Source organism: Portunus trituberculatus, chromosome 20, assembly GCF_017591435.1.
Source record: "Portunus trituberculatus isolate SZX2019 chromosome 20, ASM1759143v1, whole genome shotgun sequence".
NCBI lineage: Eukaryota > Metazoa > Arthropoda > Malacostraca > Decapoda > Portunidae > Portunus > Portunus trituberculatus.
In genome coordinates this window covers 1488491-1502351 of record NC_059274.1, presented here as the reverse complement: position 1 = coordinate 1502351, position 13861 = coordinate 1488491, and the positions used below count along the sequence as shown (strand labels likewise).

General features: G+C 40.6%; 1 protein-coding gene across 4 annotated transcripts in view; it reads right to left on the bottom strand.

Annotated features, from left to right (window-relative positions):
• Window positions 1-152: 152 nt before the first annotated feature.
• The window catches only part of LOC123506680 (RNA-binding protein 33-like), a 37253-nt gene continuing 23544 nt past the window's right edge, over window positions 153-13861 (bottom strand). For 2 of the 4 annotated variants that reach the window (XM_045258934.1, XM_045258932.1), the window contains exons 2-15: window positions 9546-9645; window positions 9097-9256; window positions 8488-8655; window positions 8126-8340; window positions 7546-7752; window positions 7038-7226; window positions 6523-6912; window positions 6115-6391; window positions 4189-5474; window positions 3773-3934; window positions 3524-3637; window positions 2844-3053; window positions 2433-2654; window positions 153-2115 (exon numbers count right to left, since the gene is read on the bottom strand). In XM_045258934.1, coding sequence (XP_045114869.1) covers window positions 1981-2115; window positions 2433-2654; window positions 2844-3053; window positions 3524-3637; window positions 3773-3934; window positions 4189-5474; window positions 6115-6391; window positions 6523-6912; window positions 7038-7226; window positions 7546-7752; window positions 8126-8340; window positions 8488-8655; window positions 9097-9190 — 3669 coding nt within the window. In that variant the 5' untranslated portion in view covers window positions 9191-9256; window positions 9546-9645 and the 3' untranslated portion in view covers window positions 153-1980. Of the gene's footprint in view, window positions 2116-2432; window positions 2668-2843; window positions 3054-3523; window positions 3638-3772; window positions 3935-4188; window positions 5475-6114; window positions 6392-6522; window positions 6913-7037; window positions 7227-7545; window positions 7753-8125; window positions 8341-8487; window positions 8656-9096; window positions 9257-9545; window positions 9646-13861 lie in introns of all 4 variants that reach the window. The other 2 variants (XM_045258933.1, XR_006675483.1) reach the window with 2 other exon arrangements.

Sequence of the window (13861 nt, the reverse complement as noted above, 5' to 3'; positions counted from 1 at the left end):
GAATGTGCTGTCATTCATGAGTACCTGGAGAATTCATGTCAAATTCTATGGTCTTCATTTTTATCTTAATAATTTCAGTAGCAGAAATGTTTTCACATTTCTATGCTAAGCCTGCCTAATGCCTACTACAGAAGGGCTTCAAAACAAGTGGCTGCAAGTGTGTTTTTAATGGCACACCAACAGGTCTACATAAATATCCATTAGTTATCAATTTGATACTCCTGACTCTGTCATGACAATGTTGACAGATTAAACAGATCATTACACAAATATATATTCTTTACTTTAATAGATGCTAATGCATCAAATTACTTTAATATCTAAAGTTTGTCCAGAGTATTGTTTTCTGCAGCAACAGTGTATCAGCATCATCTAACAATCTATGATAAAGATCATCATAATATAAAGACTTCAGATATTGACTGCCTGCTACTACAAATCACACATTTTTTTAAAGATTATTACTGATCAATTATGAAACTAATCATAAACATAAGATAAGCAAACATATGCACAGCAAAATATAAAATGTGACAAAACATGGCATGAATAGTCGGACAGCCTGAATGTCTATGACCCTCATACACTTCAGCATTAGGGTAACACAGCAGCAACAAATTACTTTATACAGCTAGTAAGCTGTCAAACAAGAATCAGTTTCATGGTTATTCATAAAAATAAACATAATATCTTCCTTCTCTCACTATTTTACAGACAGTTTTCAGAGAAAATGTGTACTCAGTCTGGCATGATCTATAGCTTATTGATTTGCAAATTACATAAGTTCTTGATGGTCCAGTGCAGTATATAATTTGCAAAACAATACAAGCTATACCATCACCAACAGCCTGGTACAAGCCACTCCTCACCAGCAAGGATGTGGCACTTTCAGTACAATGTACACACAAGACTGGAAATGTTATGAACAAAACTCATGGGAGGCAGTTTTCATTCAGATTCCTTTCAGATTCTCTTCTGAGAAACCTGAACCTCAAAAGTTAAGTTCATAACAAATCATTGCCACAATAACTGCAATAATTTCATAAAGCTTTGTGGACAGGACAGGATCCAGTAACACTGTGTGTGGTATAAACACCATGGCTAACTCATTACACATTCAGGTAACACACAAGTCAACAATACAACACACTGTATAGTATACAGTTGTATTCTTTTGTGCTAGAAATTAATCCATTTCAAATTTTCTGGTGGAGGTGGAGGTGGAGATGGTGACAGTGGCAGTGTTGATCCATTGCAGAGGTGGGGCAGAGTCCGGGGTGTTGACGTGATTTCAGACTTTGTAAGGCAATTGCTGAGTACCAGTAACAAAAAAATACAAAAACAGGCCAGATCTTACACCTTCAGATTACTAACCATAAATAGCGCCATGTGCATGTGCATTACTGATACTGTCTAAAATTAACATCACTCTGTGCCTAACTTATGGTGTGATTCCTAATTCCTGTAATTGCTTAAACTAAATTCTCATGTTGAAAAATTCACTACAAATGTAAATTCTGAATCTTTAGGGGACATGACTCCCACAATGCCTTAAACTATATTCTCAATGTTGAAAATATTAACCATAAATGTAATTTTTCAATGTTGAAAACTAAATTAAATGAAAACTCGCTTTGTAACATCATAAAATACAAATCCTCTTAAAGCTTAGCCTAGTTTTCACATAACACATCAATCTGACATGACACACTTCACACTTCAAACACAAACACACACACCCAGACCCAAATGTAGGATGAACATGAAGAGCAGTGACAACAGCAAGAATGTGACAATGGCAAATATATATTTCCCTCATCTATGATCCTGTGTGAAAGAATACGACTTATCCTTAGTACCCTATTAAGAATGAAATTGTTAATGAACCCCATTCAATCATTCCCAGGGAAGTAAAAGAATAGACCTACAAAAAGCTAATTAATGAAGTTCTGGCAGAAATGCACACAAACTTGGTAATACTTACAGAATTGCACTGGCTCTAATGAAGGACATGTTTACCATCCTCCGATTAATTTTTTGAGAGAATTTAGCAGCGACTTCTGCTACTTGAAACCTCAACATGCACTCACGAGAGCCTGGAATATAGTCAACACTCTGAAAAGAGAAAGAGAAAGAAAAATCCTAATGTAAGGAATGCCAGTTTTTGGACATGCACTACTGTGAAACTTGTCACTTTTAAAAATCATGTAGTTCTGAGAATACCACATGAAACTTTAGACTGTGAGTAAAACCTAGTTGTTGTTCTTCTGATTAAGACTGCAGCATTTGTAGCCCCAAAAAACCTAAGCATCAAAATACAGTAAAAATTCCACATCTATGACACAGAGCAGTAAAGGTGGCACAGATGCATAATTCACAATGCACCAACCGTTCACAGATAGTGACAAAAGCAGTGAGCCAGTACTACTCACCACGGGCTGCCCTACCCCTGCATCAGCCACCATTTGGTTAATGTCTGACAGAGTGAGATTAGAAGGAAGGTCACACAGTTGGACAGTGGGTAGCTCCTGGTTGGTTGAGGTGGTTGGTCCTGCTGTCACTACCCTGCGGATTCCAGTACCCACGCGCATGGTGCCGCCTCGTCCCCCGGCGCTGCTGGTGCTGGTCACAATACGGCGACCTGTGCTGCTTGTCTGAGAGTAAGCACTGGGATGAAATTCAGATTCAACAATAAGTACAAAACCAATCACTATCATGCCCTTCATGTTATAAAAAAGGCAAAAACAGGTTTCTCATCTGTATGTCATCTTGTTCCTTCTGATACAATAACAATGCGCACAAGACATTTTCACGTACGCAAGTTGAGTGCTCGTAACTCCTACCTGTGATGGTGTTTCCCCAGAGGATAAAACTGTTCTCTTCACAATTTTCACTTGCTGTTGTGATTGTTGCTGGCCACCTGATTGGTTAATTTGTGAAAGTTCTCGTAATTTAACCTGCTGTTGCTGCTGCTGTTGCTGTTGCTGCTGTTGCTGACGAGTTACAGGCACTTTCCTCACAATTTGCCGCAAATTTTTAACAACAGGACGCGACTGAAACAGAAATTTTATAGGAATTAAACTGATGTGTGTGACCACAAACTTGCTAATGCTTTTAAGAATTACTGGAAATTTTCAGTTATACCTCAACGCTGAGTTTCTTGCTCAAGTGAAAAAAGGTAGTCAATGGTGGATGGTCCATATCTATCTTTAAGACTGAGGTCTCCCTTAATAAGAGGTAGCCCAGACAAGGCCGGAAAACAGTGAGGCAAATGGGCAAGCCTCTTAATGTGTAGTCCCTGTTCACCTAGCAGTAAATAGGTACGGGATGTAACTCAAGGGGTTGTGGCCTCATTTTCCCGGTGTGTGGTGTGGTCTCAGTCCTACCTGATGATCAGTCACTATGAGCTCTGAGCTCTTTCCGTAGGGGAAAGACTGGCTGGGTGACCAGCAGATGACAGTGGGGGTGAATAACATGAGACATTACACCATAACCTAATTTCTAATAAGTAACATGTTATTACCTGTGGAAACTGTGCTACTGATCCTGTACTGTCAGGTTTATCTGCACCTGCCTCACTTGCTTCATATTCAGTAATCTGTGGTCCAATCTGGTTCCCATCTTCATCAACTGGAATCTATAATGTTGAAACACATGAATGAATAAATCTCTGAAGCAGAAAAGAAAATGAGAAAGTAACTAAAAACAACTATGTTACCAGAGGTAATATTACATAAGAGTCAATATATAAAGGAAAACTAAAGCTGCTTACCCTAGTAATAGATACAATCTCTCCATGTGGACTCCTGCGAGTGATTCTGCGAAATTTACGAGACACTGCTGTCTTCTGGCGCTGCACTGTTTGAATCTTTTGGCCCTCCTGTTGAAGTTGTGGAGCCTCCTGATCTTGCCCTGAAGTCTGCACCACCTTGACCTGTGGTGAGAGAAAAGCATCACAGAGCTATCTTACTGCAACATAATGTATCTATTGTTATTAGAGAACTTAACTTGATAGGCACAGTGATGCATCCTAGACAACATAATGTATCTATTGTTATTAGAGTATCTTAATATGATAGGCACATTGACACATCCTAGGTGTAAAAATGAAACTTGGAAAAGATAATGTCAAGGAAGTTACTGTGATAAAAAGCTTACACTGACCTTAATGCAAAAAAATTTCCTTACCTGGAGGTTGTGTGGATTTTGAGGTACATCCAGGCGACCACCAAGGCGACTCTTAACATCTCTAGGTCTCTTTGGCTGCTCGTACTCTGGGGTCTCCTGGTACTTCTCCCTGTAATTGCTGTTATTGTACTCCTCATGGTGGTAGTGGTCCTCTGGGTACTCCTGCTGCTGGTGGTGCTGGTGCTGATGTTGGTGCTGCTGGTTTTGTTGATGCTGCTGGCGATGCTTCTGGTAGTCCTCCCTGTAACGCTGGTCAGGGTCTTCATATGCGTCATCGCTCTGTCTGTAGTGGTCTTGGTACCCATGGCTGTCATAATGGTGATCCTTACGGTAATAATCATCTTCGTACGGTTCCCTGTAATTGTCTTCATAATCCTTGTAGCCCTGCTGGCGGCTTTCCCACGGAGGGGGTTCTCCATACCGCCCCTCGGACCCATAGTCATGGTGGCGGCTCTCCTTACCGTGGGGCAGGGCTGGCGGGGGCACTCGTGGGGGAAACGCGTCTGGCTGGGGTGGGTACTGGTTCTGGTGGTGGTGAGGGTGGTGGTCTCTGTGAGGTGGAAAGTCTGGTTGGGGAGATGTGTGTGGGTCCTGAGGAGGGCGGGAGGTGTTTGGTGGGAGGCCGTGGTGAGGCAGGGGTGGTGGCTGTGAGAGGTCAGAGTGATGGTGATGAGGTGGAGGAATTGGAGGAGGCTGATGATGGACAGTTTCAATGCGGTGATGGTGATGTGGAGGTGGCTGATTGTGGGGATGGTGTGATGAAGTTGGAGATGACTGAGGATGGTGTGGTGGTGGGTGATGTGTGTGGGGAGGTGGGTGATTTGGATGTGGCAATGGAGGAGGTGGGTGGTGTGTTGGGGGCAGGAGGTGAGGTGGAGGCCTCTGCTGGTGTGGAGGCTCATCTTGGGGTGGGCCATGATGGGACTGGCGTCCACCAGGCTGGTGCTGTGGTCCAAAGAGTTGCCTGGGCCTGTCCTGCAGGAATCCTGGATCAGTGCCTCTTGGGGGTGGAGGCTCAGTAAAGAGTGGTGCAGGTGATCTCAGCGGGAAGCCTGGCTCTTCACGAGGAGGTCGCCGGTGCTCGTGGTGGTTGTGAGGATGGTCTGGATGTCCTGAGTCACGGGGGAAACGTGGCTGGTTGTGGTGCATACCGCCTCTTCCTCGATTGGAGTTTGCACCACCTCGCTGCCTGTTGAATGGCTGCCGTGTGGGGCTCTGTGACAAGCCAGAGTTGCCAGCTGGATGGTGAGGGTGGTCCAGGCCTGGTCCTCCTGGTCCTCCTGGCCCTTTGCAAATTCAGAGAGAAGTTGTTTGAGAATGCACATTTATGTCTCTTCATGTACATATAATATTGTTCTAATATAATGGAGGATGCCCAGGACCACACCTAAACAAATAGTCCGCATTTGTCTGTGCATCAAGTTGGTTGTTCTAGCATGTGTATATAAATTGATATAATATTTCAGGTTATCTTTGTGCTTAAAAAATTTTTATCACTGTACAATAACACAGTACTTTAAATGCTTTTTATGTTATCAACAAGAGAATAAATTACTGAAAAAAAAAGGAAAAAAGGGGCAATTAAGCCCATCATCCATTATGGCGAGGTACCACTGTACTCTCAAACTGAGCAAATAAGGCTACCACTTTAACTTTTCAAATAATCTTTCAAAAAGTTTAATTTCTTACCTTTAAATCCTTATAAAATAACAATAAAACCTTACTAAACTTAACCTTATCAAACAAAATTCCTACATAAAGATGACATCCCATGCAAGGGAAGGGTATATGACACAAGGCATCTACAATGCTTAAATCAACAATCACAAACACAAGTATGTACTCACATCTTCCCCTGTGTGCCTTGGTTTGATTAATACCAAGCATGCCTCTAATTACACACCCCACCCTGCAATATTCCTTTACCTTTTGGTCCTCTCCCAGGTGGTGGCTGGTGCTGCTTGGCCTGCTGCTGTTCCTGTTGGGGAGGCAGGTGAGCCGGTGGCACCTGCTGGTCTCCAGGTTTTGGGCCATCAGATTTCTTGTTTTCCATCTCCTGTCGTGCCTTCCTTGTTGCAATTTCACTTGCCTTTATAACAGCAGCAGCCTTTCGACGAGCTTCCTTCTTGGCTAACAGCTGTTCCCTTAGCTGCTTCTGACGTAACAGTTTTTTATGATACTCGGGATCATCAATGACCATTTCCTGAAACATCAAAATCTTATTCAATATGCTATCTATAACACAACTCATAAAAAAAAAAATAAATAAATAAATAATAAAAAAAAAAAAATATTCTACATTTCATACAAAATATGCAAAACTGAACAAAGTACCTCAGGTGCATTTTTGTCTGCTGACTTAGGTGAATCTTTTATTAGCATCCCTTGCTGTCTGTTATCTTGCTCTTTTTGTTCCAGTTCTTTCTGTTTCTGTTCTTGCTGTTGATTTTGAGATGGTTGTTGCTGCTTCTGTTGCTGTTTCTGCTGCTGCTGGTTACCCCTGTTAAACTGATTACCTTGCTGATTCTGTGACTGGTTGTTTCCTTGGTTTTGTTGAGGTCTGCTGTCCTGTCCCTGCTTGTTCATCTGTCCAATGTCCACAGTCTTGATGGTAGTGAGGTTGGGGTTGGTGTTGGCAGGCGGCATTGACAGCCTGGAGCTGATGGGAGTCTTCTTGACGGGGCCACCACGCTGACGATTCATGGCATTGTTGAGCTTCTTCCTCTGCACCACCACACAAATACAAACACAAAATATATCATATTCCAACACAAATACAGTACAGTAAAAAAAAAAAAAAAGCTTTACAACAAGGAACACAATGCTACAGTCTCTAGAAACAAACTTACTGCCATGGCCTGTTGGTTGTTCATGGGAGGAGGTGGCTGACCAACTCTCATCTGCTTTGGTGGAATATTGGGTGGCTCATTGTGTCTTTTGAGGGAGTTGCGCAAGTCATCCCTGGGCATGGGCTGGGACTGCTGCACAAACTGGTTCAGTATTGCTCCAGCCCCCAAGGGAAGCACACCTGTACTCCACTAGCAGACATAAAACAAAATAATTTGATATAACATTCACTGGAAATTAGAAAATATTATCATTCCCACAAATACCACACTTTATGCAAAAAGATACCTTTCATATTCAAGAAAATTAAATATATGGTTTTAAATATGTTCTCTCTATCCATACATCAGGCTGATAATTACATACAGGTGGCATAAACACAACACCACGCATTCACACTCAGCTCCATCACCCCACAGTGGAACATGACAGCTTCATGGCCCATCATACTACACCCTAACACATTCACTAGTAAAACAAAAATTCTTTGATCTCATCGGCAAGAATAACCTGAGAACTATTCCTGATCTGCAGTCTAGGGAAGCCTGGATTGTGGCTCATGAGTGGTGGAGGCCGCTGGATGAGGGAGTTGGCCAGGGACACCATGGGGAGAGGAGGAGGCCGACCCATCCCTGGGGGGCCGTTGCGGTTCATGGGCATCCCCGCCTTGGACATCTGCATCTGTGCAGCATACATGAGTGGCTCCCATGTTGGAATCTGGAATTTTATTGAATTGTGAATTAAATAAAACCAGGGGAAGCTATTGCAATATCACAGCCATGTGGCACAGCTAACGGTTACAGTGTTACAATACTAGAAGGAAAACTTTGCTTTTACAGGTAATTTGAAGACATTAAATGGGAATCAGTAATCATTCGAGTACTTAACCTCCTAATTATCTAAAACACTCATGTATTTACTACATCTTCCAATTCTGGATGATCTTTTTGACCTTTCTTATGAGCCTGGGACATCAGTTTGACTTTTCTCTCTTTCTGATGCTGTCTTACATAAAAGGGCAATTGAGTTAGTAATAGTTCTGCAATCCTGATATACATAATCAGACAAGACATTCTACTTCATGACAAACCTGCATAGGTCTGGGAGGCTGGAAACGGGACAGGTGAGGCTGGGGTAGCATTCCTCCTCTTGGTGGGGGCCCATTACACCCTCTGTTCATTCCACGACCCCAGTTTCCGCCACCACCACCACCCCACCCTCGGCCACGGTCCCGCCCATACCCTCCCCGTCCACCGTGGCCTCTTCTGTTGTCCACCAAATCATGCTTCTTCACTTGAACTTCATCTGAGGGAGAGAGAAATCATAATCATATCTGCAAACTTTCATTCTAACTGTCGTCTTCTGTGACTGACTTCTATTTCAGGCTTATATCATGTTAAACCTCCCAAAATAACCACCATTCTGGGAAAAGTTCAGCAAGCCAGCACTCACCAAGGGACTCTGGGATGATGCGTTCCACTGTGGTGTTGGTGAGGGAGATCTTGGACCGCTCACTCTTGAATCTGTCACGGCTTCTCCCCTCTTCATCATCCTCTTCCTCTTCTTCTTCCTCCTCCTCTTCTTCCTCAACGATATTCTGGGTTTCCACTCGAACATTACCTGATATGTGAAGGTAAATGTGTGAATTTCATAAAGAGGAAGGATTAGACATTTGTTTCTTCTCTGTCTAATCAAAGAGAACAAGGCAGCAACCTTGGAGTTATTAATTTTGAAATATTTCCCTATAATGCCACTTCTATTAACCACCAGAATAAGCAATTGGAAATATGTCAAGCCTAACTCAGGGGCTGGGTGGTTAGTTGGTTAGGCTGGCTCCTATTCGAGCCTCTGGTCTAGGTGGCCTGGTTTATTAAATCTAGTTGCACGTTGGGAGATGTAGCTTTCTCCTGTTAACCCTAGCAGTGCCACATGACCTAAGCTATTGCAGCACCTAATGGAGTAATTTCCATTTTTTTTTCAAGGCTAACTCTAACCAAGAATAGTGATGTTCCTGTAGATGGAAGTTAAATAAATGTAAATACAAACACTTTAATGACTTACTCATTGATGAATCCTCATACTGATGTTCCAGGTCCTCTTCAAACACTGACTCGGCAGGCTGTAGTCTACTGTGGACACTCTTGGTATGGCCCATCTGACCACCATCATCCTCATCAAACTCATCTTCCACTCTTAACTCAATTATGTCATCAACAGCTCCCTATATTCAGAGGAAACACTTTTAGAAACACCAGTGATATTTGTATATTCAACTGTTAATTGTACAAGAACACTGTAAAACAAAAATGTATGAAGACTATATGGTTTTGTTATCTCTGATAAGATGCATTCAGCATAATAACGATAAGTTCTTAGTGTATAATGTCACCAGTACCTCATGAAAATCACATTAAACGAGATGAAAAATTTTCACTAGAGGCAGATTTCAAGTCTACTCATAACTCTGATACATTAACACAAAAGAAAGAGGCAACAAACCAAAAACTGACCTCATGTGAAGGATCTTCTCCTGCCAGCAGTGCCTCTTCCTCTTCCTCATCCAAGTCATACTCATAGTCAAGATCCTCACCAATCAGCTCTTCTTCAAGCCTAAAAAACATCAAGGAATTTATCACGTCATGTATCTCACCCTGCAAGTTAGTCTGTTCAGCAGAATTTGGATGTTTTATAGCGATAACAATAAACTAATGAGAATGTCAAACTACTTAGTATAATACGGCATATTGAGGCAATGGTGCATAGTAATACAATATATTCCTTGCTAATGAGTCACTACTGTTTCCATATGTGTATGAGACAGGGCAGTAATGGACAAGGGGCACTCCTATATCCCTCACCTCAGAGTCAGCACACAGACACACTGCAGTCTGCTGCTGTGTGTATACAAGTTAAGGTTTGCCAGTTTTATTATATTTTTCTTGTTATCTATAGGATTTTAATTCTTCTGACATGTAGATTATGAGTAACAATTCTAGTTATAAGACAACAGTATACAGTAAACCCTCAATATAATGGATCTCAACATACCAGATATTGGATATAACGGAAAAAAAATCTGACTTAACAAACCCTCGCTATAATGGATGAAAATCTATTACCGTAGAGCGAGGGTGTTGTCCCATACCAATAATAATATCAATAATATCAATAATATACAGGTAAGGTGTTCTAACTTAACTATATTTTTCTTAATTTTTTTCACTAATTTTTTAGTCCATGTACATTATTTTTTGGTGTAAAAAATTTGATAAAAAAATATTGGAGAAACTTCGGGATATAACAGATCTGTCCGGTATTTCCATCAGATATAACGACAGACCCTTGTCCCCATATTGTCCATTATATCAACGGTTTACTGTACTCATATTGGTAAACAGACACACATCTATTCAAATACAGTTGCAGATGTTTCTTCTCAACTTCTATGCCATCTTTAACCCATGATATTGTAAGGAATATTTCAAATGATTCACATGACAAACTAACAGAATCATCACTCACTGCCTCCAAGGCTAAGCACTCAGCAACATTAGGATATTTGAAAAGAGAATTTATATTCATTATTTCAATTTAAGGCAAAAGGTAATATTGCAGTTTGAGTAAGGCAAAATATTCCAGTCCGATGTCACCAGGCTTGATGAAACATGAATTGAAACTTACTATTTTAATTCAAAGCAAAATGCAACAGTGCAATTTTAGTTAAAACTAAATATTCTAATTCAGTGTCACCACACCGCTCGAAAGACACACCCAGAACCTTGGGGCTCTGTGGGAATAGAGAGTTTTTGGGTAGAGTGAGACAAAAATTAGTATTTTCTGGGGAGCAAATAATCAGAATCACCTAAAACATGACAAACACATGACCAAAAATAATTAAAACATCATATGCATCAGGAAAGCATATCCTGCAATACTAAAAACATTAACAATCTAGGGAAAATTTCATGCCATGTCAGATAAAAAAATCACTGCCATGCTTTACATAATCTAATCTAACTGTTAGACTGTTTAGATACTTAGGAGGTTTGGTGAATGAAGATGCAATACAGAAATGAATTGGAATGAGAAAAGCTAATTCTGGGCAAATGAGACGGATACTGAGTTTGAGCACTGGGATTTAGCTGAGAATTTTGAAGGATTACATATGGCCAGTGATGTTGTGAAACCTAGACTGTTAGTAGAGAAATGAAGAGGCTGGAGGTGGCAGAGACATGATCCCTCAGAAGAATGGTAAGGGTCCCGTGGGTGGCAATGAGTAATCAGGTGTTGAATATGGGTGGCATGACAGAGTTGATGACTGTGGTGGGAAGGCAGCTTGGGTATCTGATGAATGTTTTGAGAGAGGGTGGTGTGGAGAAAGACTGCCTCTTGGGGACACGGCATGTAGTACGGTACGGTTCGGTACGATATTACAGTACAGTACGGTTTTTTCGGGGATGTAAGTACGGTTCGATATTATGGTACGATATTTTCCGTCTAGTTTGGTATGGTTCGAAAGTACGATACTTTTTTTCCTACTTAATCGTACCATTTTCGTAACCATTTGAGTGAAGGCAGTCAGCCCAGCACCTAGCTGCCCATAGACCAGGTGTGTGAGCATAAAGGATTAGCAGTGGTTAATGGGGTGAGTCAGGTGACTTGAGGTCATCTCAGTCAGGGGTTAATTGCAGCCATGATGCAGTGGGGTCAGCCCTGCCTCAGCTGGCTGGGCAGGGCTGACCTCACCTACACACACCTGTCTATTGTGCGTAAGGTCCATTCTTCCTTCCAACAACGTGGTAATTACACCTTAAACCATGACAACTTTGACCTCTCCTATGCTATCCTAGGCATCTTGACACTTGACAACACATTTTAACCCCCCTTAATGTAGTAGTAGTAGTAGTAGTAGTAGTAGTAGTAGTAGTAGTAGTAGTAGTAGTAGTAGTAGTAGTAGTAGTAGTAGTAGTAGTAGTAGTAGTAGTAGTAGTAGTAGTAGTAGTAGTAGTAGTAGTAGTAGTAGTAGTAGTAGTAGTAGTAGTAGTAGTGTCACTATGTACAACCTATAAAATGCAACGTAAAGAAAAGTACGGAAACAGTACGAAATTACAGTACGGTAATCGATCGTACTAGTACGGTACGTAAGGAGTTTTCAGGTACGGTACGGAATTACGGTACGTTAAATATCTGTGGTACGAATTATGAAAAACGTATCGTACCGTACTGTACTAAATGCCCTGCTTGGGGATGACCAAGAGGAGGAGAGCACAGGGGAGACAGAGGGTGAAATACATTTGTCCCAGAGTTTTGGTTAATTACTAACCATTCAGGAAACTGGGAATCAAGTGGGCCTTTTTGTTATAAGTTTTTGTTGCCCTTGGCTAGCTTTTCCTCTCTCTCTCTCTCTCTCTCTCTCTCTCTCTCTCTCTCTCTCTCTCTCTCTCTCTATATATATATATATATATATATATATATATATATATATATATATATATATATATAAAATCAAGATGATAAAAGGAGAGAAGATAGACGAAGTAGTAGAGCTGGCTGGGAACAAGAGAGTAAGGCACTCCATTGTCGACAACATTAGCTGACACAGCACCGTGGTAAGGTAAGGTATTCTAACCTAACCTAAACTATGTATTTGTCATGCTTTAGGTGATTCTGATATTTAATCTCGAAAAATACTCTTTCACATCACCCAAACCATTCCCACAGGTCGCCAACCTTGTTAGGGCTAAGACGGTTGGTGACATTTTTCTGAGACAATATACTATCGTATTATATGTATACAGTGGGTTTTGTTGAAAATCTGGAACAACTCAGTTGAAAAATAAGGTGCCAGAGTTATATTGGACATTTATTGGTATTACTTTACTTTAACCCCAACGGCAACATGACTTTTGTTACCCTTCTCATCTTGTAGAGCTTTTCATTCTGATTAATTTGAACCCATACATACCATTCACAAATTTTTATAATGTTGATAACGATTTAAAAAAATTTACCACTTGTTTTTGGAAAGCAAGTAACACCCACCCATGTGATGGACTGATGGGCACTGAAGAAAGCCGTTATAGTCATACTATTTGCACATGCGTGAAATAAATGGCGATGATTTGTTTTTTTTGTTTAGGCATGCAGCCAATGACCAATAAAAAATAATGCAGAATAAATCTAGCCAATCAAAGTGGATTGTGGAGAGAACCAACTCTATTTGAATTCATTCTATGGAATTCTACGGTGTCGCCTCCATTATATTGATTGTATCATCAGATTTTACAAAACGAAATAAGGTAATAACTTTATGTTAATTTCTTAGCATTGCCAGTTGGGTTAGGTTAGTTTGCTTTGTTTAGATCCCTTTAATTGTGTTAAAGTTAATTTTGTTTTGAGGAAGATGTGTCAGTGGTGTATGTTGCCTCAAATAGGCTACACTAGCTAGGTAAGTTAGGTGAAGATTCATTCAAAATCAGTCAAAATATACCAGAAAAAAATACTTTGTTTTACCATAAAATCATGTTTTCGTAAGAGACGGGGGCGGGTGTATAAAAAAATAAAAATAAAAAAAAAAAAAAAAAAAATCAGCAACGTAAATGAAGTGCATAATCATTCAAAAACACGTCAAAATATACCAGAAAACATTCATTTCATCCAGAAGTGAGCTGTTTGTGTTATTGTAAAAATTTACCAATTCATAACATAACATAACATAAATAATAGGATAATAAAGGGCCACCAGGGCCCATCTAGGTTATCCTGTATCAGTCACACAGCGACCTCGTCATCAGTACTTAAAGATAAACTTACAAGTACACAATTA